The sequence below is a fragment of the Ischnura elegans genome, chromosome 1 (assembly GCF_921293095.1).
Source record: "Ischnura elegans chromosome 1, ioIscEleg1.1, whole genome shotgun sequence".
Taxonomy (NCBI): Eukaryota; Metazoa; Arthropoda; class Insecta; order Odonata; family Coenagrionidae; genus Ischnura; species Ischnura elegans.
The window spans coordinates 5,937,615-5,961,796 of NC_060246.1; the positions used below are offsets into that span (position 1 = coordinate 5,937,615).

General features: G+C 43.4%; 1 protein-coding gene and 1 long non-coding RNA gene across 2 annotated transcripts in view; one reads left to right on the top strand and one right to left on the bottom strand.

Moving 5' to 3' along the window:
• The window catches only part of LOC124155125 (ecdysone-induced protein 74EF-like), a 124,436-nt gene extending 100,491 nt beyond the window's left edge, over positions 1–23,945 (top strand). The window contains exons 5-8 of the mRNA XM_046528858.1: positions 15,978–16,209; positions 16,985–17,400; positions 18,645–18,837; positions 19,965–23,945. Of these exons, the coding sequence (XP_046384814.1) occupies positions 15,978–16,209; positions 16,985–17,400; positions 18,645–18,837; positions 19,965–20,073 (950 nt within the window). The 3' untranslated portion in view covers positions 20,074–23,945. The remainder of the gene's footprint in view (positions 1–15,977; positions 16,210–16,984; positions 17,401–18,644; positions 18,838–19,964) is intronic.
• Positions 2,651–3,408, bottom strand: LOC124155135. Its single transcript, XR_006864153.1, has 2 exons — positions 3,326–3,408; positions 2,651–3,241 (listed from the first exon to the last, which is right to left on the bottom strand). It is a non-coding gene; the product is annotated as an uncharacterized LOC124155135 (long non-coding RNA).
• Positions 23,946–24,182: the final 237 nt, after the last annotated feature.

Consider the following 24,182-nt stretch of genomic DNA (forward strand, 5'->3'; position numbering starts at 1 on the left):
AGGACAGCGTCTCTACGATTTTTCCCTCATCTCTGTCCTTATCCCAAGTCTTTATTATTCAAAACCAGCGTATTCTGAATCAACACCTCCATCCGTCGGTCATCCTCTTTGTCAAATACATTGGATCAATTTCTGGTGGTGACCTGAGTTCAGGTCTCTTTGAAAAATAAGCGATCTGTCCCTTTAGCGTCGCACGAATTCCAATATTTCTTTCTTAGTATGTGTGTGCCTATCCTTTCGTGATTCAGGGCAAATCTGTGACACGAAGCGATGTAGACAGCGAAAGAGGTATGCAGACCTCGAGCACAAAATCAGTAAATGAAGTTCTCAAGGGATGACACATTAAAATATCTTCCGATGGTAGTTTTGGAGTCTAATTCTTGTGTTGCATGATTTTTCTAGTACCTTGGTTTGGTTTCCCCGTAAATTATCAACATTCATAAGAACATCAGAGGTTATGACTTTTGAATTGACCGTGGCTCAAATGACATAATCGCGCCGTATTTTTGACGAAAACAAATTCACGGTCAATCTATGTCAACACCTCCCTACTATCATCGATCTCTCATACATTCGGCCTTATCTTTCCGTCCCATTGATAATCCCATCACCCAGCTTATCGGCCCCTCTCCTAACACTCCTGCTATCGTTTAGTTCCCCTCACATGTATTGCGCAAAAACCCTTCCCTCCCCAACTGTCCTGACGAGTCACCTTATCATAGTTTTTTTACTTCCCTCGATTTAAGCTCGAGATATTTTGGCTTGAACGCCCAAAAATTGCAACTCTCTGGCTCTTGCGACGCCGACTCCCTCTTGTCCACTACCAATAGAAGCTTGCGTAATAAGAATCCATGGGCTTTCCGCTGGCTTGAGAATAGTTTCCCCCCCCAATCAGTGAGCTTCCATCCTTCATCTTAACTTTTAAGTCCACGGTGGAATTGCCTCCCTTCCCCCCTACGTACATATCATCAAGGGGAGTGCCACCCTTCCGACGCCTCTTCCGTCTCTTCTGTCGTGACTCGACTTCTACCTCACTCTCACTATCTGCTTTGAGATCAAATTACCAATTCGTAAAAAGTTGTTCTCTCATTCTATCTATTTTCCACGATTTATCCTTCGTATGTAAATATTCTCCGATAACTATTTATTTGATCCATATTTAGGAGACGAAGAAGGGATACAGGGAATGGATGTTATATTGGGAAGGGGATATCCTGAAAGTGGGAAGAATTGTGTGTAGTGGGGTGGAAGTGAGTGTGATGGTGAACCGAAGACGGAAGTTAAGGTGGAAAGCTGGACCAGCCTTTGCACCGTAACCTCCGGTAACTATTGATTAAATCATCCATGAAAACCAACCCTATCAGGTAGGTTATTGCTTGTTAACTGTATAATGTAGGTAATTACCTACCGTGGTAATTGTATCGTGAAGGTTGAGTGGTGATTGTGTCCCCCCGGATGAGGACATAGCTTACGGCAATTTATTCGGAATTTCTTAATGGAAACGCCTTTATAATCTCCAGTACGATATACTCGGCTCTTTATAAATTTTATCGAATCGATAGTATCAAATTACAGGAAAAATGTAGTTTCATTTGAGAGGGGAACTGTTGATTGAGGTAGCGAGGATCGCTGCCGTAAAATATTTGCATCTTGTTACTCAATTTATTTGCGTGTCAAAGCACGCGAATGAGATAATGTACGTCTTAATCTATTCGATTCATGCCTTCGACAATGTACGCATAACTCCCTCCCCCCTCCAGAGTGTGTGGTTGGTGGCACCCCAAAGTGCGCGCCCCCTCCCCTCTCCCTCGCCACACCTCTGCCCCTGGTCTTTTTTCTGCTCCCGCACCCACATTCGCATTCCCTTTCACTGCTCGGCCTTCGGCGCATTTAGCACTCAACCCTCCCTCCGTGCCCCCACCCCTGCCCCTCATTATACCACTGGTGGTAATAGCCTGGCCTCGGGCGCATCGCACGTACACCCGGCCCTTTCATTTCCCTTCGCACTCTCCTATTTCGGTATAAATGTCAGCCATTCATATTTTCAATGTTGTTGGCCTAGATGATATTCCGATATTTAATCGTTTGCCGTCGTTCTTGGGTTGATACGGGTCCAGTGGCACTTGCGTTGCTGTGGAGTCATGTATAGGAACTCTCAATTTTCTCGAGCTAATTGCTCTATATTAAATTAAAAATAGCCTATATTTATGGGTATAGAGACTGAAAGTATTTGTGGCAGGCGTGCTATATTGCAAAGACGTCATGATGTCAAATAAACAAGATGGTGCTTTTACAAAGTGTATTAATCCATTTAATCGTTTCAGCCATTTGGGCATTATATCAAGACGTTTTTAATGTTACAACTCGGTGAGACGTGGTAGAAATCTGCCGCTTACTCTGGATTGGTTTGGAATTGATCGAAGCATACACGGAAACATCGTTGATATCTGATTCCTCCCCATCCCCTCGTCGCCACATTATCAGCCACACATCGTCTCTTGACCTTGACGAAATGAAGTGCATCCTTAAAAATTGCTGCCGGGTCACGCGCAATCGAAAGATATCGCTCCGATATCCACCCCCTCGCACCTGTCCTTCCTTCAGACATAAGATATCTGCGTAACATACCGAGTTTCATTAAAAGGCTTGGTTAACATATCGTTATATAGAAGTTTTATCATTTAATGTTCTCATTTCGAATGCACTGTAAAAGTTATTGGTAGTATCCCTTGGCAAATCCATTTATTAGCTTGAAATTTTCCCATCGGTGGTCCCTTCAATTATCGCTCTTGCCATTTTCTCCACCTTCTACTCTTGGGTGTTGCAACTGAAGCTATCATCTCGTTCTTTCCTCGTACTTACAGTAACCCATCTTTCTTCCTTGTTAATTCTCGTCGCTTCGATTTTCAAGGAGATAATCTATGAGCCCAGGGAAAATACTCTCTTTCTCTTACCCCGCACTCGTCTATTTATTTCTTTCCTTGTGTTGCAATGCCGTTTTTCTCCTTCAGATGCTGCCAAGGCTCTCTTTCGTGGACGAGGGGAATCGTTATTTGCGGATTCAGTTATTTACCCGGCCATCACTCCTCCAAGGTCTCTGTACCATCTCGCTGTGCTGCCACTTTCTTCTCTCACTTTTCCATTAAACGTTTTAATTTTAGAATATGAGGTGGAAGGGAAAGCAGGTCCAGAGGGAAAACATCCCCTCACGCGTTCTCCGCACACACATATTTCTTCTCTCCTATAAGTGGGCACAACACTAAACACGTCGTCCAAGAAACTAGTGATATAGAGTCTCAATGAATGATTATTTCATTCCAAATACCTTCGTTATTTCTCCTCTTTCAAGTACGGAGGGTTAGATGAGGATGAAATGGGATCCATATTGCTCCATGGAGGCGTTCTGCCTTTCGGCGATTTTGTTGACAGCCGTGGTTGCCAGGCGACATTCCTCTCCAATCTCTTTCCAGTCGCCGTATGCTTCTCCTCGGCTCTCCTCTCTCCCTCTTTGAATGGTCCGCGCAAAAAACTATTAAAAAATCTTTCCCTCAAATGAACATCCGTCCTTGCATTCATCCGCTCCGCATCTGAAAATGTGTCTGGATTCCTCCATTTTTGTTGCATATTTTTTCTTCCTAATAATTTAGCGCCTCTTGAGCATTGATTGCCATTCGAAAAGGAGTGCTTTCTTTCCTTGAAAATTGCCCTCCCCCCTCTCAGCATCCTTTGGAACAATTATCTCTTAACCTCAAACAAACACTCACTCGCCCTTCCTCTCTTGCCCCCCCCCCCCCCCCCCGGTGTCACCTCTATTCTTTCAAGTGCTGCCCGGGCACCGTCTAAAATTATCTCTTCTTCCTCTTGTAATTCGCCCTAGCCGGTGTGTACTCGGACGCTCCCTTTGCCGTCGCTCCGCATCCCGCGCGACCGCATTTCATTTGTTTCTGCAAACCCAAACACCAACCTCGAACGTCGGCGGCGCATACGGCTTGGATCGCCCCCCCCCCCCCCAACGCCCATTGTCATGCCCACGAATCTGATTTCCCTCGACCGCCAAGTTCTTCCCATGCTACAGTATTGACGAATTTCTGAAAATGCTCCAGGATTCGCAGGGCATTTTTGACATTTGTTTTCGAACCGAATAATTGATTTTAAAGGCATTAGATATGAAAAATATAACTGTGACACTCGTTGTTAGAAATACTTTGTGCATACTTTAATTGAAAGACAAACATTGCATCTCCGATATCAAATATCGCAATTTTTATAAATAACTTTTTCTTAGAGTTTAGTCAAATTAAAATTTACATGTGCAAATTTCTATAACAGCTGCACAGCCTCCGTCAACAATCTTTATAAAGTCTGGGATGGATTAAATCGATAAATTCCTTGGTTAATTCCCCTAAATTGCTGTTTATGAGAATTAGGTCTTCGTAAAAGAAATATCCTTCAATCCGGTTCGAGGGGATCAACAAGATGAGAGAATATATGCCCGCGAAACGAAGAGGAAGTAGCGAGGTGGATAGGGGATGATGGAAAGGGGAAAATGATAAGAGGGTGTCACGCGGGAGTGGGCATGGGCCTAGGTCTCCGTTTCAAGGTCAAACGGCGGCAATCCTGGTGCCCAGTGGTGGAGGGAACCTGGAGAGGCGGTGGAAGGTACAGACGGAATGAAAGCGGCAGTGGAATAGAAAGGGGTTGAGTGTGTGTGGCCTAGAGGAACGCTGCCAGCTCAAGTTCACGACCTTCACATTGGACAGGACTCAAACCTAGCAAGCTGTGGTGTTTGCTCTCGCATGGATTAGGAAGTAGTTTTTGATGCGCTTATCTTGTCTCGTCCCTCCTTATTGCTTCGTGGTATCATTTAGAGACTGCTAGAAGCGGTCAAATAATAAGTTGTGGGGATCGATAATAGAGAGTGGTGCTGGAAGATGTGAGTGATATTTAATACTTTCCCGGCGAGTAGAATGAATAAACTTCTCTCGGGGTGGCGCGCGAGTAAGAAAATTGTCAATTCCAATGATTTGATGCCGTACATTCGTTGAAATTTTAATGGAATATGGTACTGAGGAAGATAAAAGGCATTTCCACTATGAAAATGTTAATGAATTATCATAATTAGGCTGCCTTAATGTTTCTTACCCGCATGCCAACCCGAGAGAAATTTATTTGAGAGAGGGACATTCAAAAGACTGCGGGATTGTGAATGATAGGAAATGGCGATAGTGGCGAAGATCGTGGGATCGTATTTTTTTCGAGAGATAAACATGATTAAGAGTAATAAGGGAAGGAAGAGTATGAAGTGATTAGGGCTGATTCGTGAGTGCCACACTCAGCTTGATCATGTCAATCAATGACGCGAAAGTAATAAAAAATTCTAGCGACGCAATAATAGTGAAGAAAGAGTTAAGTAGATATTGGTTACGACAACACTGATTGCACTCTTGCATTCATTGTCAAAGGTGATTATAGTTGCTGAGGCGGAAATGAAAAGCTGTCAATGATAATTATCCAAGAGATGAACTCCACTGGAGCATTGAATAAGATATTAGCCAAGAGAAAGTATAGTAAACCAAAGAAAAATAGTATATAATAGTGTAATCTGCCTGGAAGAGGTAAAATTTCGCTCAAAAGTACGATATGAAGAGTTTTGTAATATTTACGTTAGTGTGCTGTAAAGAAGAGAGTCGTTGAATAACTCAAAATCTAACCTCATACAAGCTGCAATGCGAAAAAGATGCAACAAATGTTTAATATGTCGACTTAAGTCCTTTTTTAAGTTTTAAGTGCGATTTTCATTGTATCACTCAATCCAATCACGCAGCGATGAATCGTGAAGGTTGGTGTAGAAAAGTGAGGGTAGAGCTCACCCTGGAATAATCCACAGGCGTGTGAATGAGACTCTTTTCTTCCCGTGGGCCTCCGCGCATCAGGAGCATTTTTGTGTTCGGGACGTCTGAGGGCTTCACCCTGGATTCGAACCCAGCGCGCCCTGCCCAACAGACAACCCATCTTTACTGCCACGACTCGTGAGCTTTGCCACTTTCCTTGTCTCAGATCGCAGATACACATGCTGCTTACGAAGCATATTCGTCTTGAAGATTTGTTTCCTTCTGGATGAAGAACCTGGCTTCGTATTTGGCAGTGTCCGCTGCTCGTGAAACCGAGAATTGAGCGGACAGTGTTGATGGATGACCTCAGTGTCGTCGCGATTGGAGGCTCCCTCCCCCACCGCTTTCGCTTTCCCCCCTACCCTCATCCAACTGCCCTCCTTCCCCACGGGAGGAGAGGGGAAGGGGCATCGTTTGGAGAGGTCAGTTTCGCTGTCGGCCGCGCGCCACAATGGCATCCAGTGTATTCCGGGTGAGGGTCGTGACGGCAGTCGAGAGGATGGAAATAGTCTCTTCTTGCGATGGACGGCATCTGCTCCTCCGCGGAGATAAAAAAAAAGTGTCGTGAGTGGTTGGGGGGAGGGGGAAGATTATTTCTCCAATGCGAGAGGCTCCTTTGGTGTCGACCGTACTCGCGTAAACAATGTGAGATAAGAGCGCGACTCCTGAATTTCGCAAATTACGCAATTTATTCCACCCTCTTGCCCCCACCACTGCCTTGCGCAACTGATTTATGATTGAGCCATTGAGGTTGTTTTTTAGGGTGAGAGAGGAAGGGCGGCCGTCGGAAAGAAAGGAAGAAAGAAAGATTGTCTTCTCGTCCAAGACTTAGTCCTGCTTCACAACAACTTCACTTGGTGTGACCATGGAGTTGAGCGTCGGGAATAGCCGTGTAGCGAAAAATTGACTTGGAATGATTGAGAGATAACGAATCGAATATCACTCCTAAGTACCCTATAGCAAGGAAAATAAATCGACAATCACATACACTATTCAAAGTTCGCTTTAACCGGTTTCGCGACTGATACTCGCTATGAGCTGTGATTGGTGGATTATTTCACTTTTTGGTCTGGGCGATATTAATTAATGTTAGGCCATGTTAAGTCGTCGCGAACGGGCTTAGCTGGTGAAGGAGGGAGTAGTAATGTGAGTTGACCCTCTGCGATGAGTCGCTCGTCCCGGGTGAATTCGCGCCTGCTTCCCTAACTTCCTCCCCTTACGTTGCCCACCACTTATTCGGAGGCCAATGGAATTAGGATGCGTCGCTCGTCGCCATTTGCTTCATGTGGATGAATACAGTGGTACATAAGCAAACTTCTCTTTCCTTCTTGAGACTTCTCTCCCGCTGCATTCTATCGTGCGAACTCCCGTTCGTGCCGTAAGGTCTTCAGAAATTGAGACCGAGCGAGTCTTCTTCCTGATCGTGGCAGCAGATTCTGCCGCAATTTGGAGGTCAGTGGGGAAATCTTCCCTACCAGCGTAATTTTTATTTACTGTGCTGAGATTTATATTTTTGAAAACGTTTCGTCAACGCCGCCAACGCAGCATTCTCTGGCGTTAATCGTGAAATTTTGACTAGCTAGAAATGATTGGGAATTTTATACGAAATAAATTCGTTTTTTTAATGATGGCTAATTCAAAATTGGCTATGTAAGACTAAGAGTAACTCTCAAAGCTCAATGAATCATGGATATTAGCGGATGGGAAACATGATATCGAAAGTTGTGGCAAATGACATGGAAGCCACAATGTTACTCGATGTTACACTGCCATACGCGAATCTTCGCGGCTCTTATTAATATACCTCACGATCCCTGGTAATGTCCCATTAGTTTTCATTCTCTAATTCAATCAATTGCGTTATGTTTTTCCAAAGATCTATTTTCGTTTGACAGAAGCAAATGACGCGAGGCAGGGACGGATCTAATTATAAGAGAGGGCTTTTGTGGATGGAGACCCCTCCGTTTGACTTAAATGCGCTGGATACAATGACTTCAATATGATTTACGTCTGAAAGAATTATTGTTATCGATTTATTTTTATTTAATTAGCACAGTTGTCGTTCAATGATTTACATGTTTTAAAGCAACAAATTATATGTTTTGATGCAGTTGCCAGTTTCAACCTGACCTTCAAACCCCTGCTCTCTTCCCCCCCCGTCCTCACAGTCCTAATGCCGCCCCTGACGTTGCGACGGATTTAGGGCCGAGCGAAGCTTTTCCAATTGATTAGTGTCGGGGAGAGTGGAGCTGCTGCTGGAAGGGTGAAGAAGGCTCTGTTGTTCTTTCGCGTTGCACTCGTCGCTGCGTCTGTTCTTGCCTCACTCCAAGGTCACAGTCGCCAGCGGTCGCGGGCGGGGGTCACGAGATGCCGCCAACACTCACTTTCTCCCTTGGCTCCTCCCCAAAAGGTCACCCCCTCCCTCCCTCCCTCCCTCCCTCCCTCTGCCACCCTTTCGCGGCCCCTCGCAGCCACCCCTGTGACACCCTGCTTGGGCCAGCGGCTCCATATTCGATCGCTCTTCGATGCCAGACCAACTGTTGAGATAGATATGCGCGGGATTTTTTAATTCTTAGCGGATTTTGAAGTTAATCTGCATAATTGATTCGTAATATCTCGTTGTTCTCCTGTTTCTCCTCTCTGCATTGGAAATCTGTTTTTCGTCCTCGCAGTGTTGCGCGCAACTGCACCAGCAATCTATTCCACCCCGATTATCTTCATTACTATGCGCCTCTTCTGTCTGCAACCTTTTCTATTTTAATCGTCGTTTTAGCTTCAATTGGTGTTTCTTTGGCCTTCGTATCGCTTCCTCATCCAGCCTCCGTCTCCGTGCCAGCGCATACATTTTTATCAGTTTAGAATTTGCGCGTAGGTATCTACTAGTTCAATGTCCCGTCTAGTCCTTGAGCAGCCCGCCGTTGTGCTCGTGTGTGTATTGACCGCGTGGAAAACTGAATGCCTCATTTCTATAGCCTCCCTTTTGTTTTCACGACGCCATAATCACATCCGGAAATCGATTCGACAGTCCGCTTCGAGTCTAATGGCTTAATATAATTGCAAGTTAGAGAACACCATGTCCCTTCTTTCCAGAAGAGAATGAGTCACATGCGATGCCTTATGAATGCGATATCTCCTTCGAAGCGTAAAACACTTGTACTCTGGTTCTTAGCTTAATTTTTATATTAATCTTAATAATTCTTAAGCTTAATATTTCGCCTGAAATACCAGCATTATGACCGCGGAAGTAATCTTATGATATGATAGCATCGGGCACGTGGCAAGTCACCGTGCGCATTGCCATTCGCGTGCGTCGCTGCTTGGGCGTGCCAATCCCAACACCACCCCCTCCTCTTCACGACGCAATTGATTCAATGCTCCTTTTATTCACCAGTTGCCGTAAGCCTTTGTATCCTCTCTCCCTGGCCCTGGTATCCCAGGCCCTGGGGAAGAGGGGGCCGAATTGTGGCCTCACCCGGACCTGGTAAAATGAACAGTAAAGTCAAGTCCCTTTCTTCAACACTCGAATCTTTTTTCTCTCCCTCTCTTCCTTTCATTTTTAACGGGGCATCGCGGAAGCATCGCCCGAGGACCAATCCACCCACATCGGCCTCATCTCCAATCGGCGCCTCTTTCGCAGCCAACATATATGATTCATGGGACCCTGACCCACCCCCCCTCCCCAAATTCCTCTCCGGAATACAGAATGTAGTTACTTACATTTCTTTCGCGTTCATTCGTAGGTGTTTGTTTTTTGTTCACAGTTAAAGGAATGTTGAATATGTGAACTCTTGAATCCAGTTTTTTGTTACCGTTTTAAAATGCTGTCTTCCCTTCTCGCATGATCCAAGTTTTTACAATGCTGGATCGTTTCGAAATTCATTTTGGCTTGCTCTTATCATCGTTGTTTTTATTTTCCTCCTCCGCGCCTAAAGAAGAGAACGCAGAGTCGTCTCCGTCCACTGACTGTCTGTCTCTTCCCCGAGAAGTGCACCCCATCCCGAAGCTCCCGCGCCCTGAGGAGGCACCGCCTCCTCCCACCATTTCTCACACCTCCTGCAAAGCTTTCTCTCGCTAGTTAAGAAACTGCCCATTCCCTATTTTCCATCTCTCATTGTGCATCAACAAATTCTGTATTGATTTGCATCTGGAATCCGTGATCTAACAGAATGAATGTTGGGTGCTCCTCCGAAGTTATTTCAGGGAGCCCACGAATGATGCAGTCATGGTGATTTTGGAACGTTTTTTACCTAAGAAGTTCTTTAGAACCTTCACTGTTGATTTTGGCAGTTCTCTGCCCCATCATCTCGAACAAATCGTTGACTATCGTCTCTCTTTTCATTTTCATCGACCGCGCTGTGAGGACGGTGCCTCCCATCGCGTAAATTTATCAGACTTTGCGATTTTACTAATCATAACTCTAATATTTCGGCAATTGTATGTAAGAGATGTGCTTCCAATACTTTATTACTCTCCCTGGCTGCATTCGTACTTAACTATCACTTCTGAGAAAAGGGAGGTCGTGTTGACATAGTTGTTCGTGCTCGTGAAATTCTTACGTGCGGCCTCCAATTTGTAACGTCCGGGATGAGTGTTGAGGGACGCACCGATTTTGCTCGAATATTGTCACCGCTATTCTCGCACATGCCGAGCCCTCTCCCTTATCGCTCGATGGTCTCGTGAGATGTGTGTGTGAGATGGTGTTATAGTTGTCGTCCGTTGGACGGATGAGAGTGAGAGTGAGTGGTGATTACGCATTCGCGCGGGAGGGGCGCTTGGGGGCGCGTGACCTTCCCCACCGACCTCCCTCACGCTCAGAATTAGAACAAGTGAGCTGCTGCCGGCGCACATCCTCTCCCATTTTCAACTCGACCCTTCCCCTCATCATCTCCCCATCCCATTGGTGTGCATCTGCCTTCCATCGCTCAACTCCTCTTACTCTTAAGTTTTTTTCTTCAAAGTTTTAAAAATCATCGTCTTCTTGTATTTTCGCCGCTTGCTGGTTGTATTTTCATGACGCGTTCACAATATCAACGAAAGATTAACGGTGAAGTTGATTTCAAATTTATGCCGACATCACATAATATATTCGAATTACCAGTAATCAATCTCCATCACCTTCTTAATGTGCGTTATATACACTTATTGTTAGTTTCACTTTCTCTCGTCAAACTTAGCTTTTTTTGTCTAGAGACAGAGCGTGCGCGTGTTTGTTGGATTTGCACGCATGATGCCGACCTCTCTCATCTAACATGAATATCTCGGCCTTGAACTTCTTCTCGGCTTCTCTCTCTCTCTCTCATAGTTCTTGCCTGCTCACCAGGGATTTTTGGCACAGGTTGCACCATAGAAAAAAATTGGGGGAGTAAGAATGTATATCATATGCGGGCGGGGGTAAAGGGGGGGGAGAATAGTATAAAAGGTGGTAGCACATGTGGGAAATGCGCCGTGAGTATTGGAGGGGGTGGGCACCCCTGCTCTTTAGTCTTCTCATGAATGTCCTCCTTGTTGCTTTCGATCGATTTGTTCCCACCCAGATTCGAACTCTGGTCTTCGGCAGAGCGCAGGGTGTACGGGAAGGAGCAGGAGTGGGGGAAGGTGAAGGCGTGCGTGACGGTTGGCAGCTAGTGGGTAGTGCGTGCGCGCCCTGGTGCCAAAGAGGCGAAAAAGGATGCGGGGGTGGATCGTGGGGTAGGACCGGAAAACAAGCGAGAGTCACCACGCCCCTCAAATCCCCACACAACCGTCTCTCGCTTCCATCTACCTCTACTCCCCACCTCCCTTGCCTCGCGAGAGAAAATCAGAATGGGAGGCCAGTTTTGCAGTGGTCGTCGACACGGAGCTCCAAAGATTGTGGAGCTCATTAGATTTAGTGAATGCATTCTTCGTGCCCGATATTTTCCCAAACTTACATCTCACTGCGTGGATCTCGAGGTCATTTTGATTTGAAGTTATTTCCGCAGATCCTTCTTAGAATTGTTGCGGCGTAAATATAATTCTAGCTGAGGACAATTGCCTTTCTAATCATTTTAATGGCATTCGTCGCTACCCCTCCTTGAAATGGTATTTTAGCTGAACTGTTCGTGCGTGCAAGAGCCATATTGCTGATGCAGCATGCTTCTTAATGATTTTATCTAAGTACCAGAACATTGTGTTTTTGATTCAAATTCGAAATACCGTTTTGGGTTGCTATCGTCATAATGTATGGGTGAATAGGAATTGAATTGGTCCGTGCTTATTGTTTTAATTGTGGATCCTTTTCTTAAAATAAGTGCCCTTTTTTCCCAAAACTGCCTCAGCTCATGAGGAGGACAGCGTGTGCTCGTCCGGCGAAGGACTCCCACCCCCCTCCCACACCCCCCCCCTTTTAGCACCGAATGGCGCCCCCGAAAGACAGCGACCGCCCTTCCCTCGCCCCCCTCGCGTCCCATCTCTCACGTACACCATCCGCCGCTATTTTTAAAGCATTCGCCAACACTCTCTCTCTCTCTCCCTCTTCAACAACACGCCTTTCCTTCATCATCCTGAAGGCTTCACCTTCCTCCCCTCCTTCGCTGCGATTTTCAAAGATAATCTATTTGTCGTGTATTTCAATATGAAATTTTAGGATCGATCTGAATTTTGGAGTGAGCTGGAGAATATTCTTCAAACATAATAAAATAATAAAGCAATTGATTCTTATTTATATTTTACCTGTCGTAGTACCATTTTTAGCTACATCTCTGTAGGTTTTAATTTATTTACCTTTGCATGCTGCTGTTTTCTTCAGTCTATATTTATATATCCGTTCATCATTCTCGAGCTCATAAATTATTGTACATACTCCGGAATGCAAGAAATAACTCTTTGAATAATGCATCAACCTGCTCAGCATCGCTTCTTTCCTTCCCATCTCTGTCATATCTTTACCTTTTCCTCATTTTCCTTGTATCCCTCGAGATATCCTGGGAAATGATTCTCAAAATATCTATTTCGTAGACGGAATAAAATATTTTCGGAGTTGGGAAACTATTGAACGCACCGAGATAATTTTAAGCTTCCCTTCTTCGCTCACTGGCCAGAAATGTTTTTCTCGGATTTTTTTATTGCATCCCAACCTTCCCGACGGAGCTGCCGCTGTCAAGGTGACCGTGGCGTGAGTGTTGGGGCGTGAGCGAGGGGCGTGCGGTTCACGCAAAGGTCAGCAAAGAGGAACCCCGAGAGCGATGAGATGAGCTCCAGCCCCTTCGCTTCTTCTTCTTCTTCTTTTCCTTCATTCCGAAACGCGATCGCAGCGGCGCCGCCGGCACCGTGCCTTTTGATATAACTACTACCCCTCGATTTCATTACTCTTCAACAGTATTAAGGAGTAATGCCGATATTATAAGATATACAGTTATATTATCATCGCCCTATATTGTTTCATGAAATCTACCTCAGTATTAAGTGATGGCGACTTCTGGGAGACATAAATGACGTGGCTGATAATGTGCAGAGTAACTTACAATGAGTATAAGTAACTCCGTTACCGGTTTGTGATTAAAGTTCAGGTATTTGTTTTGCTTGCGATCGTTACATTCGAAAAAAATGTTCTATTCATTGCTTTCTGAGAGCAATCATTACCTACCTTCTCGTAACTCTGCCGGAGAACTAACATAAAGGAATGCGTTAAACTTGTAATTACGGAAAAATTCAATAGATGCTCCTACATGAATCGCGCAGGAGTTGTCACGAAAAGTAACTGCACTATTAACTGTGTAGCTCGTTACTTTTGAAACTGTATCTGGTTCTAGTAACTGATTAATAAATTTTAAAAAGAAACTGAGCTCAGTTACTCTTATTTCAGTACTCTACCCAACTCTGATAATGCAGGCGGTGCATATAGATGCAAGGGGGCGATGGACTTGGTAGTGCTCACAAGTGAGCAACGCCCACAGTAGACAGATGCGCTTCTTTTTTAACCCTATATCTCGCTCGGATAGCTCGCGGAATGCAGACACCCTCGCACCCTGACTGACTGACTGACAGAGTGATGGGAGCGCAGAGAGCCAAGGCCACATTTTCACCACCCACGGAAATACTCCCCCCTCCCCCTCCCCTCCCCTCACCCCACACCCCCACCCCCACTCTCTCTCGGTTTGTTTTGATTCCGCCATATTGGCGCATCCTGCTCTCTCGGTGCACGCGCACTTGCCCTTCACTCGCTCTCCATTTCCACGCTCACCAATTGGCCGCCGTTGCGCCCTTACGAAGACCACGTCTTTTTCCTTGTGGCGAGCGACTCTCATGACGAGTGACTGACTGACTGCATTGTGGGGCAGCGGTGAGACACGAAAAAGTGCCTCATCAAAATTATGTTTCCATTCGTTTACGATCCGATGGCACAATTTCAACTGGTTTCATTGTTCATGATGTGGTGGGCATCAACTACTCAAGCACTAGTACTTATTCAAAGAGATTAATATCGAAGTAATTGGTTAATGTGGTTTTTCGGCCCCACTAACTGTACTGTTGTTTAAATGATACTGGCGTAGAAATGAGTGACTCAGGCACCGCCTATCGGCCTCTGCACCAATTATATCGATTGTTATTTTAGTGAGGAAAACGGGTATCACACGTGCAGAAGGTAGCTCCCGATGTGTGCACTGCAAATACCACGGGACTCGCGAAGACGCACGGCGAGGGCTAGAAGTGTGGAGGGTATGCGAGATGGCTGCTACAAGTGGATGCCTCTTAAAATGCCAATGACCAGGAAATGGTTGGCCATTCCGCGGCGGAAGAGGCTGGCCTTGACTGGCTGCCTCAATCATCTCCTCTCTCTCCTCTTCTTACATTCGATGAATGCTTTCAGGTTATCTCGACGCGAGTCCCATCTTTTCCTTCTTAATCCATTCCTTTCTCTCTCCCGCGGCCATCGTTTCTTCTCCAATGGTGTTCCTCTCCTCACATCCCTTGCGCGGAAATGTGATGTTTTACGCGGGAGTTGGAATGCTTGCGAAATTGTAAAAATTGCGTGTGGTAATTTTGCTCTTTTATCGCTCTGATTGGAGTGACGGAGCATTGCGTCCCGTGGGACAAGGCCTTTAGCGGAGGCTAATACGATTCTTGAGTTCCATCGTGCATTGGAATGCGATAATGATGAGTAAATTTTCTTAGTGAAGATTTCTCGGGATCGCCACCGGGTCGGGAAATTTATTTTATATTATATTATAAGAAAATTATTTCCTGACCCGGTGGTGATCCCGAGAAATCTTCACGAAGTCCATTCGCCGGGAAAGCACCAAATCTTTCTTCAGTAAATGTTCTACTTGCGTAGCTTGACGTGGTTTTGTATGTACTCAAGCTTCCAATTGAATTATTGTTGATTTTATGGTTGGTGAGAATAGTGATTATTTGCGAACTTAATTGACTCCTACCATCCCACTATCCACTGATAGTCTATTTTAATCGTGAGCGTTGTTTTCTCGAAATTTGTGTCGGCTACTCTCTCATTTTGAGAAGTGAATGGGATATTCTGATTCTTTGATCGTTCTGTTCGCTGAGATAAGTCAATTTGCGCAACACTATTATTAGCCGTGGACCTGAATGTGGACATGGGGAAGAATCCTTTTGGTCGAAAAATCGAAGTCTGAAGACAGCCATTCATTCTCGACTTATTTCTAGTGATACGGATCGGTTTAAGAAACCTAACCTTCATACTTAATTGCTCTTAGCGGTTTTTCTTTTTCCCAGAAAAGTTTGAACTTAATTGCTCAATTCATGTCAAAGTTACACTTCCATGTATTCGTTAATATAGGTTGAATGAAAAAATGTCAGTTGAAATAATAATTGTAATATTTTGTCTCAACTTCAAATTGTCCGCGTGCCCAATCACTCATGGTATGAATGAGTTGGCCACGATAATACCCTTTCCAGCTTTAGTATACAATTTAAATTCTCTTATCTTAAAAGAAAACTTGTATTAAAATGGTATTATGTTGATGTCATATTATCTATAACATATATCTACGCTTTCGAGTGGCTCAGCTGTTTTCCGTGCCGTCGTATCTGCTGCAGTTGATTTGGATTCGCGCCCATCCCCATTCTGACCCTCTCTATTTTCTTCCGCAGGAGTTCCCGGTGACCAGTACTCGTACCTGGGCAGCAGCCCGTCGGCGGCCGCGACTCCGCTCGGCCCCCCGCCGCCCCTCGTCCTGGCTTCGCCGCCCTCCTCGTCCTCCTCGCCGCTGCACCACCACCTGGGGCAGTACCTGCAGCAAGGGGGGCCCCAGGGGGGGTACCAGCCCCAGGGCGCCATCCCCACCTCCGTCATCACGCCCACCGGCAGCGGAGCCAGTAGCAGGTGAGAAACATCATCACTGTCATCAGTGTGCAAGGGCAGTGGATGAGAGGCAAAATCACGTACCCTAAGTAGTCTGAATGAGTTTAATGCGCGCGGGCATGACCGCAGTGATTCCCCGTCATTTATGTATGCATATGTCTCTCATATATGTCAAGTATAAAATATCATGGGGCCATCATACCTATTTAAGGCAACCGAACCTCACAGCGAAAAAAGTGAATGGAAGAGAGAGAATTCCCTCTCCGAAATGTGGACCTCTTGGTATGCCATAGTTTGCCTCAGTAGAAGCTGAGAAGTAGCCGAAAACCTCCATATATGCGCATAGAAATCCTCTTGGGGTTGGTGCTTTCACCTTGGGATATCGCCCTTCTAATCGTTGTGATTTCCTCCCAACAATACGCGATTGAGAGCGTGTTTGCGGCGATTGGGAATCAAAATTTGGCGACCAAAATCACGGCGAGTTACTTCTGAAAGGTTCCCAGCAAAATTGAGAGGACCCCAAGACAAAATTGAAGCGAAACGAAGGGGCGGATGTTATTCTTCTTTATTTTCTCCAATTTCTCTCAACTCTATTTCCTTACATTTGCCCACTGAGAAATTTTCTCATTCACAATTTTTCAATGCATCGGAATGGAAATTTAAGGAACCACCGTGGCCTCTAACAGCGCCAAATGTTATGAAAAAGATTTGCATAATTTCCCCGTAGTTGATCAAGCGGTGCGAATCGAAGGAGAAAGCCCATAATCTCTAATTTCCCTTTTCGTTGGTGTCACAGCGGCAGCAGCATGGTCGGCTCGTCTGGCCTCGGGCCCGGTCCCATCACGTCGGAGGACCTCTACCTCCTGGAGCTGGGCTTCCCGCCGCCACCCGCCTCGAGTCAGCAGCAGCACCCGCAGCAGCAGCAGGTGCAGCCGCTGATGCTGTCGAGCACCACGCCCTCGCCCTCGCACCATCTCAACCCCTCCTCCTCCTCGTCCTCCATGCCCTCCTCATCCACGCTGCCCACTTCGTCGACCACCTCGCCGGCTCCCGGATCGGGGCCTTGCGTGGCCGGGGGCCGCACGCCGGGAGGCAGGAGGAAGAACCCTGGAGGCGGCCGGAGGCCCAAGGCCTCCTCTGGGGCCGGGGGCCTCGTGGCAGCTGGGGGGGCCGCGGGCGCCGACGGAGGCGCCAAGAGGAAGAGCCGAGAAGGTGAGTGTGGCGGGGACTCATCGAGAAACATCATAAGCACAGGCGGCGTCATGGCTTGGCTGGGTGCTGTGCCGCTCATGCACGATTTCCAAGCACCAAAAAAGCAGCCGTGGAAGCCAAAACGATATTGCAATCGCTAATCCTAGAAATCCAAGATGAGCAATAGGCAAAAGCTGTAACTTCTTCTTAGTCATAGATATTGAACTCCTACTCCCATTCACATTCATGGAGGTGGCTAACTTTATAGGAGGGGGGGATAGTCACTGGTAACGTGTCTTCAACATGCCTTAGAGTCAAAGAAAGGGGTGCAATGGAGTAACAAATCTTCACCAAATACAGGCATAATGCTTTTAGATACTTACCAATATGATCTTCGCCTTGTAGACCAATAATTCATGATAATGTGGGAGTCATTTCTTTTGCCTCTATTCTGTCCGATGCAATTTTCCTCTCCAAATGCTGAAAGTCTGGAACATTCTCATTCTGAGTGTAGGTGTCTGATCATCTACTTACATGCAAAATTAGACTTAACTAGGTAATTACATTCAAACCTATAATTTCTGAAAATAATTGATGTATGTATTTGAAATCATAATGTTTACATTCATATCCCTGATGGATCAACTGCATTGCAATTAAGTTTGGGTGGTCATAATCTTGATATCAGTTGTGGATACAGAAAAAACTAAAGGGGGGGTGCAAAATATATCTTGATTTGTCTTTACTTTTATTGCAATAAAAGATGATCAAGTCACAGGCAAAGTATAAGAAAATTTTATTTAAAGTGATTACACACATGCAAAATACAATTCCATCTTATGATATAAAAAAGTTACATTTGTGGTTTTGCAGTGTTTGGCCATACGGAGTACGGGCAGACCTGCAATGGGGGGGGGGGGGTGGACGCCCCCTCCACCCCAATCTGTATCTGCCACTGCTTGATGTATAAACAACTTTTCTGATCCATGATCACTTTTACTCTCGTGAAAACAATAGCATGAGTCACTGAAATCACAAAGAACAAAGAAAATGATGGGAATGAAAACTTATGGGCAATAATGAATTCCATGTGTGTGTTGATATGAGTGGTGCTATTGCTATTTCATTTATCTATTAAGTGTGATTTGGGGTAAATAATCTCATTGGAGAGAGTTACATGTAAACAAAACAAATTTATGCTAAGTATATCATTGAATGGAGAGATAAAGATTTAAGTCCTGACTAAGTTCTGTTTTTTCTAACAGGTTCCACAACTTACCTGTGGGAGTTCCTGTTGAGATTGCTGCAAGACGGTGCATACTGTCCTCGTTACATAAAATGGACTCACAGGGAAAGGGGTGTGTTCAAGCTGGTGGATTCCAAAGCTGTATCAAGGCTGTGGGGTTTACATAAGAATAAGCCAGACATGAACTATGAAACCATGGGAAGGGCTCTAAGGTGAGTTTATACACAGTTAGCCTTCAATCTCTCAGCGTATTCAGGTATTCATTCCAATTACTGCTGTAAAACCTTGATTTCATGCAAGGGTAAGGACCAAAATATGAGTAGGTAGGTACTGTGTGAAATCAATATACATATGTAAAACAAGGGCGTACACAGGATTATAACTAGGGGGGGGGGGGCAAGCCAAGTTGTGACATTAGTTTATGAGATTATTTCCTTGAAAAAATAATTTTATTTTAGTTACATATCTTATACTAATGAATATCATTTTTCGTGAGTTTAAAGAAAATTTGCTGTATACTTTCATGTTAATTCAGTACTGATTTTTCTTAAAGACTTTTGCGATTTTTGCTTCTAGGGGGGGCAGTTGCCCCCCTGCCCCTCGCTGGGTACGACCATGGTAGTCAGTGCATAGAGTGCCCTCGGGAAGCCTGAAGACAGCGGTATGCTTTCTTACTTCGTGAAGGCTATGATCATTCAGAAATCTAGCACTATCGACCTTTCCCCCTCTATCGCTTTATTTCAGTTCTGTTTCATACTATACCCGTGGTCATGGGCGTGCCCCTCCCTGGGTACGCCCATGGTGTAAAACCAAAGAGTCGATGAAAAGGTGACTACTAGCACGGTGTACCCATTACAGTTAGGCATACTTATGCAAAATCATTTTAATACAGTCCCTCCTTTACTTTTACCATGGGGCATTGGTGGAAAAAAAGGGGACAATATTCAGATTAATATGGTATATAATGAAGTTTGACTGTGTTTTATTGCTCCATGATTTAGATTCATAGCTCATTATAGTGGCATTGTGATGAAAAGTTTAGATGAAAAAAGCATAAATATAATTTGATTTTGTAATGTTAGCCTTTGAGAGCAGAGGTATTATAAATGAAATATTGAAAAAAAATTGTGCCATTTTTTCAAAATGTGTGCTACCTTCCGAATTGAGCTCATGATAGTGGCCACAATTGTTCTCCTCTAATCTTTGAAATTCATTTTTTCACCACACAAATTTTCAACCTCATATTTTCATCTAATCCTGGTTACATTTGAGAATTCATGAATTGGTTGACAAATCAGTTGTGTTTTTATCAATTAATTCCCTCCTCCTCAATTCGCAGGTATTACTACCAGAGAGGAATCTTGGCAAAAGTTGATGGCCAGCGTCTTGTATACCAGTTTGTTGACGTTCCCAAGGACATTGTGGAAATCGATTGCTCAGGAGCGTGAAAATCTACAGCACAGTAGACAGGTGGAATGAGACTCCGTTTTAGTTTCATGTGTCCTTTTCAAATGTGAAGTATAGCCCAGCCTCCATCAACCTGCGTGCCAGCACTTGCGTTGATTGGCTTTGTGATTCTCAGCATGGAGGTTGGGCATTGTGCATTACATTGAGTTATTGCGTTGAAGCAGTTGGGCCAGAACCGCTTGCAGCCGTGCCTGGATGTGTACAGACTTCTAAGAGTGAAGGATACAGTACTCAACTCTCTGTCTTGGCCCATCATTCGAAATGGAATTGACAGTTGTGTGGGGTCGTTTGGGGTGGATTATTTGAGTGCCCCTTGCAAGGTCGTTCGAGCAGTGAGCAGTGTTATTCCACTGAGGAAAAGACTCAGGAATGAAGAACTCTCTTCTCTGTTCTCTTACACTGACCAATTCCTGCATACACTATTATTAAGGTGATTGGACTGCCAGAATTGTGGCTTTTATTCTCTCGTAGGAGGTGACTTGGAAGGGGCCAGCTATCTTTGCAAGAAGTTCCTCTCCCGTTGATTGTTGTATTTTCACATTTCCCTTGCAGGCAAAAATATATACGTATTTGCCTTGCTCAAAGGAATTAGTGAATTGAAACTTCGAATTTGAAGGCTTTCATAGAGAGAGGTAATTGTTCACCTTTGATTGGTGATTGTTGCAGAGATAACTGGCCAATGTGGTGATTATCAAGAGAACCAAGAGGTATGTGATGCTGATAAAGGTGGTAAATGGCGCTTTAATGCTTACACACTTTTTTTGAGCTTGAAGCTGAGCCAAAAGTATTGGCTTAGGCTTGTGATATTGCAGTTATTTGAAAGATAACCGGAGTGAGTTTGGATCGAAAGGCACTTAAAGACTTCCTGAGACTGATCAATGGACAATCAAACAAAAAAATTAGGTTTATCAATATCTACGGTGGAATCATAAAAGAAATTATATTGGCTGTTCTGTGAAAAAAATTAAGATCTAGTGTTTGTAATAAGGTTTTATTAAGTGTTAACATGTTGCTATTATGTTGGGCAAAATGCTGGGTGTCAAATGAGTTAAACTTGTACCCAAGGCCTGCTCTTGACATGTTTAAGTTGAAGGCAAACACTATTTTGAGCAGAGATGAGGCCCTTATTGGGTCTTTTGGGCATTGGTGCGTGGTTGCTATACCACCACAAGAAAGTACCTGCTTAAGTAGGGATGGGTTCGTTGGTAGCCATTATTTGATTCAGTTTAAAATTATGGTGACAATAAATTAAATTTGTCATGTGAAATTCATATTCATCAATATAAACTTGTCATGGAGTAATAGAAATGCTTTGGTACTCATTTGGAAGGAGCTCGAGTTTTATATCACATGATAAATTTGACTTACTAAATAAATTAAACTATTATAAAAAAGAGGAATTCAAATCGTGTAACTGAAAAGAATGTTAAAAAAATTATGATGTTTGCTGTTATTAAGTGAGGTAGAAGAGGATCAATGATCTTTCCTCTAATTCAATGAAAAATACCAGTTTCTGATGCTATTTGGCTGATTCAAACCCATCCCTACATGCAAATAGTTACTAAATGATGTAAAAAACAAAAAAAATATCCTATTTTTGGGTGTCTGAAAATACTTTTTGACATATTTTTGTTTAAGAAAATGGCATGTTTGGCTCACACACATGAAATTAGTGGTCATTGTTCAGAATGATCAATATAATATGTAGCTTCAAATGAAAGTGCCGGGATGGTGGCATCTTTCATGCAAAACATCACTCTGTCCATTTGTCTATCTCTTTACTGGAATTGGTGTGCCTGTACTCAAGTGCTTGCGTTGTTATGGCAAAGGGTCTAACATATGGATAAGGATTACTTTCTGGGGTTAGATTAGCAAACATGATTGGCATTTAAAAACAAGTTCAAATGATAATTATAGCTATGTTATTTTTCAATGGGAAAATGCCAGAATGAATTATTCTGAACCGGCAAATGTTTTAGAAAACTAATTATAGAAAACTTTTTAAATGAATGATTCATGAAGATTCTGATGGCTTAATGCAACTTGTAAAATGCAGCATTTTGATGAAAAATCTTTACAAATTAATCAGGTTTAAAAATTACAATCATAAAGTACAAATTTATGATAATTTTCATAATACAGATTGCTGTTGAAGCAGAACTACATATATTCAGAGGTGACTTTTTGCATTACTGTGCCTGCAATCTACTGTATCCCGTCAGCGTCAGCATATTACGTTTTTTCCATATGACCCTTTGGATGATTCAAACTCATTTGAAGCTCAAGGAGAAATTTTACTGAGTAAGTGTCACTTGGCTGCCAATTAATTAATTATACTGCCTTTACTAAAGACCAGAAGTATTCAGCTCTAAAGATCATTGTAATGGCTTATTCTATTGCTTTTGTCCATTTTTGTACTGGGGCAGTAAACATTCATCACAGTAAAGGTTTGTGTAAACCATCCAATGGGAGAACATGATTTATTTCATTTGGGTAGGAGCTACATTAGAGTGTATGTGTGCACTCATCGGGATCTCAGGAAGCTAAAACTGATTTTGGGTCATTGGCATTTTGACTAACGTAAGAGCCATTTCCCAAATGAAAATTTTGCTTTATTTCAAAATTAAATAAATTTGTAGACCCACATAATGGGAACACTGGGTGTGATATTGTAGAGATATATTTTTAGATGGATGCTAAACTGTTCCAAAACAGTTTTTTAGGTTGATGAAGGGGAAGTTTCAATGGTTGGATGGCAGAGAACCATTTTGCGGGTGATATAAAATATTAGTGAGCGCAGGAGAATGGATTTGAATGGAGAGTCATTGAGGGAAAGATAGAGCAGTGGAAATTGTTACTGTGAGGTCCAAAATTTACTGTTCACCAAGATATTTTTGGTCAGGCGGTACTGGTGCCTCCTGAGACCACTTAACTTATTTATTACTAAGTATATATGAATATATATATATTTTTGTGTTGTTACTGGCCCCCTAGGTGTAAGGTTTGTCCATATTCCACCAAATTATTATATATATCTATAAATATAAAATATATATATATATTTTTGTTTTTTTTTAAAGCCGTAAAATATGGTGCATGGTGAGTGTGTGTCTAAATGCGTGTGAAAATGTGTTTTATATGTTAAAATGATTCACAAAAGAAAATGTCTATAAAAATATTTAAAACAACGATAAGTGACCAAATGGAATGAGTATTTTTCAGTTGACCCTCCACTGATGACAGCACTTTATAGGTTGGGCTGGAGAGCATTATATTCTTTTTTATGAAAAAACACTTGTACTCTACAGGTGATGTATAGCATTGTATTTGCAACAGCAAATGTTAGAGAATGCACCCAACAGGCCCAACAAGGGATTTTGTACTTAACTGTGTTGCAAATTTCAAAGTTCATCCACTTGGGGTGACTTTTAAAGTGCATCATGTGTATATTTTTATTTTAATGAAAAACATTAGCTAGTGGCGACTCGGTTGTTGGACCAAAGTGGAGATAATGAGTGGCCTCTTACCTTGATTGTAATATGTGGATAAAATTCACCTTATAATTGGAGAAGAAAATCCACATGGAAGTCATGTATGTTTTCTAATGAACCATAAATGTTTGTAAGTGCTCTCTATCTCTCTTAAGCACTAAACCTCGTTCGTTTCTACAACTTAAAGTGAAACAAAATAGTCATTGGGGGAGGAGTGACAATGAGAGAGTGAGGGTGTATATGATTTCTTGTATTGTAAAATAAACTCTATGTTTTCTGAGGGTGGTACTGGAGGGAGAATGTGTTGGTATGAATTTTGTCCAGCATCTATTAAAGTACAATTGTCCACTACGAAAAATAAATGTGAGTTTCTGTCATTAACTTAAGCAAAATATATCCTCTTCCTACTAAAAAAAAATATTTAAAAATACTCTCGTAAACATCCATTTGGGACAAGATCATTGGCAGACTACATAGGTAGTTTCTAATAAGATCACCAGAGTTAACCATATTGGGTCTGGACTATGATTGGATTTATTTATTGACCAAATTGGTGTTAGCAATATGATGCTTCTTGTATGCTGACTGCAATAGGCTAG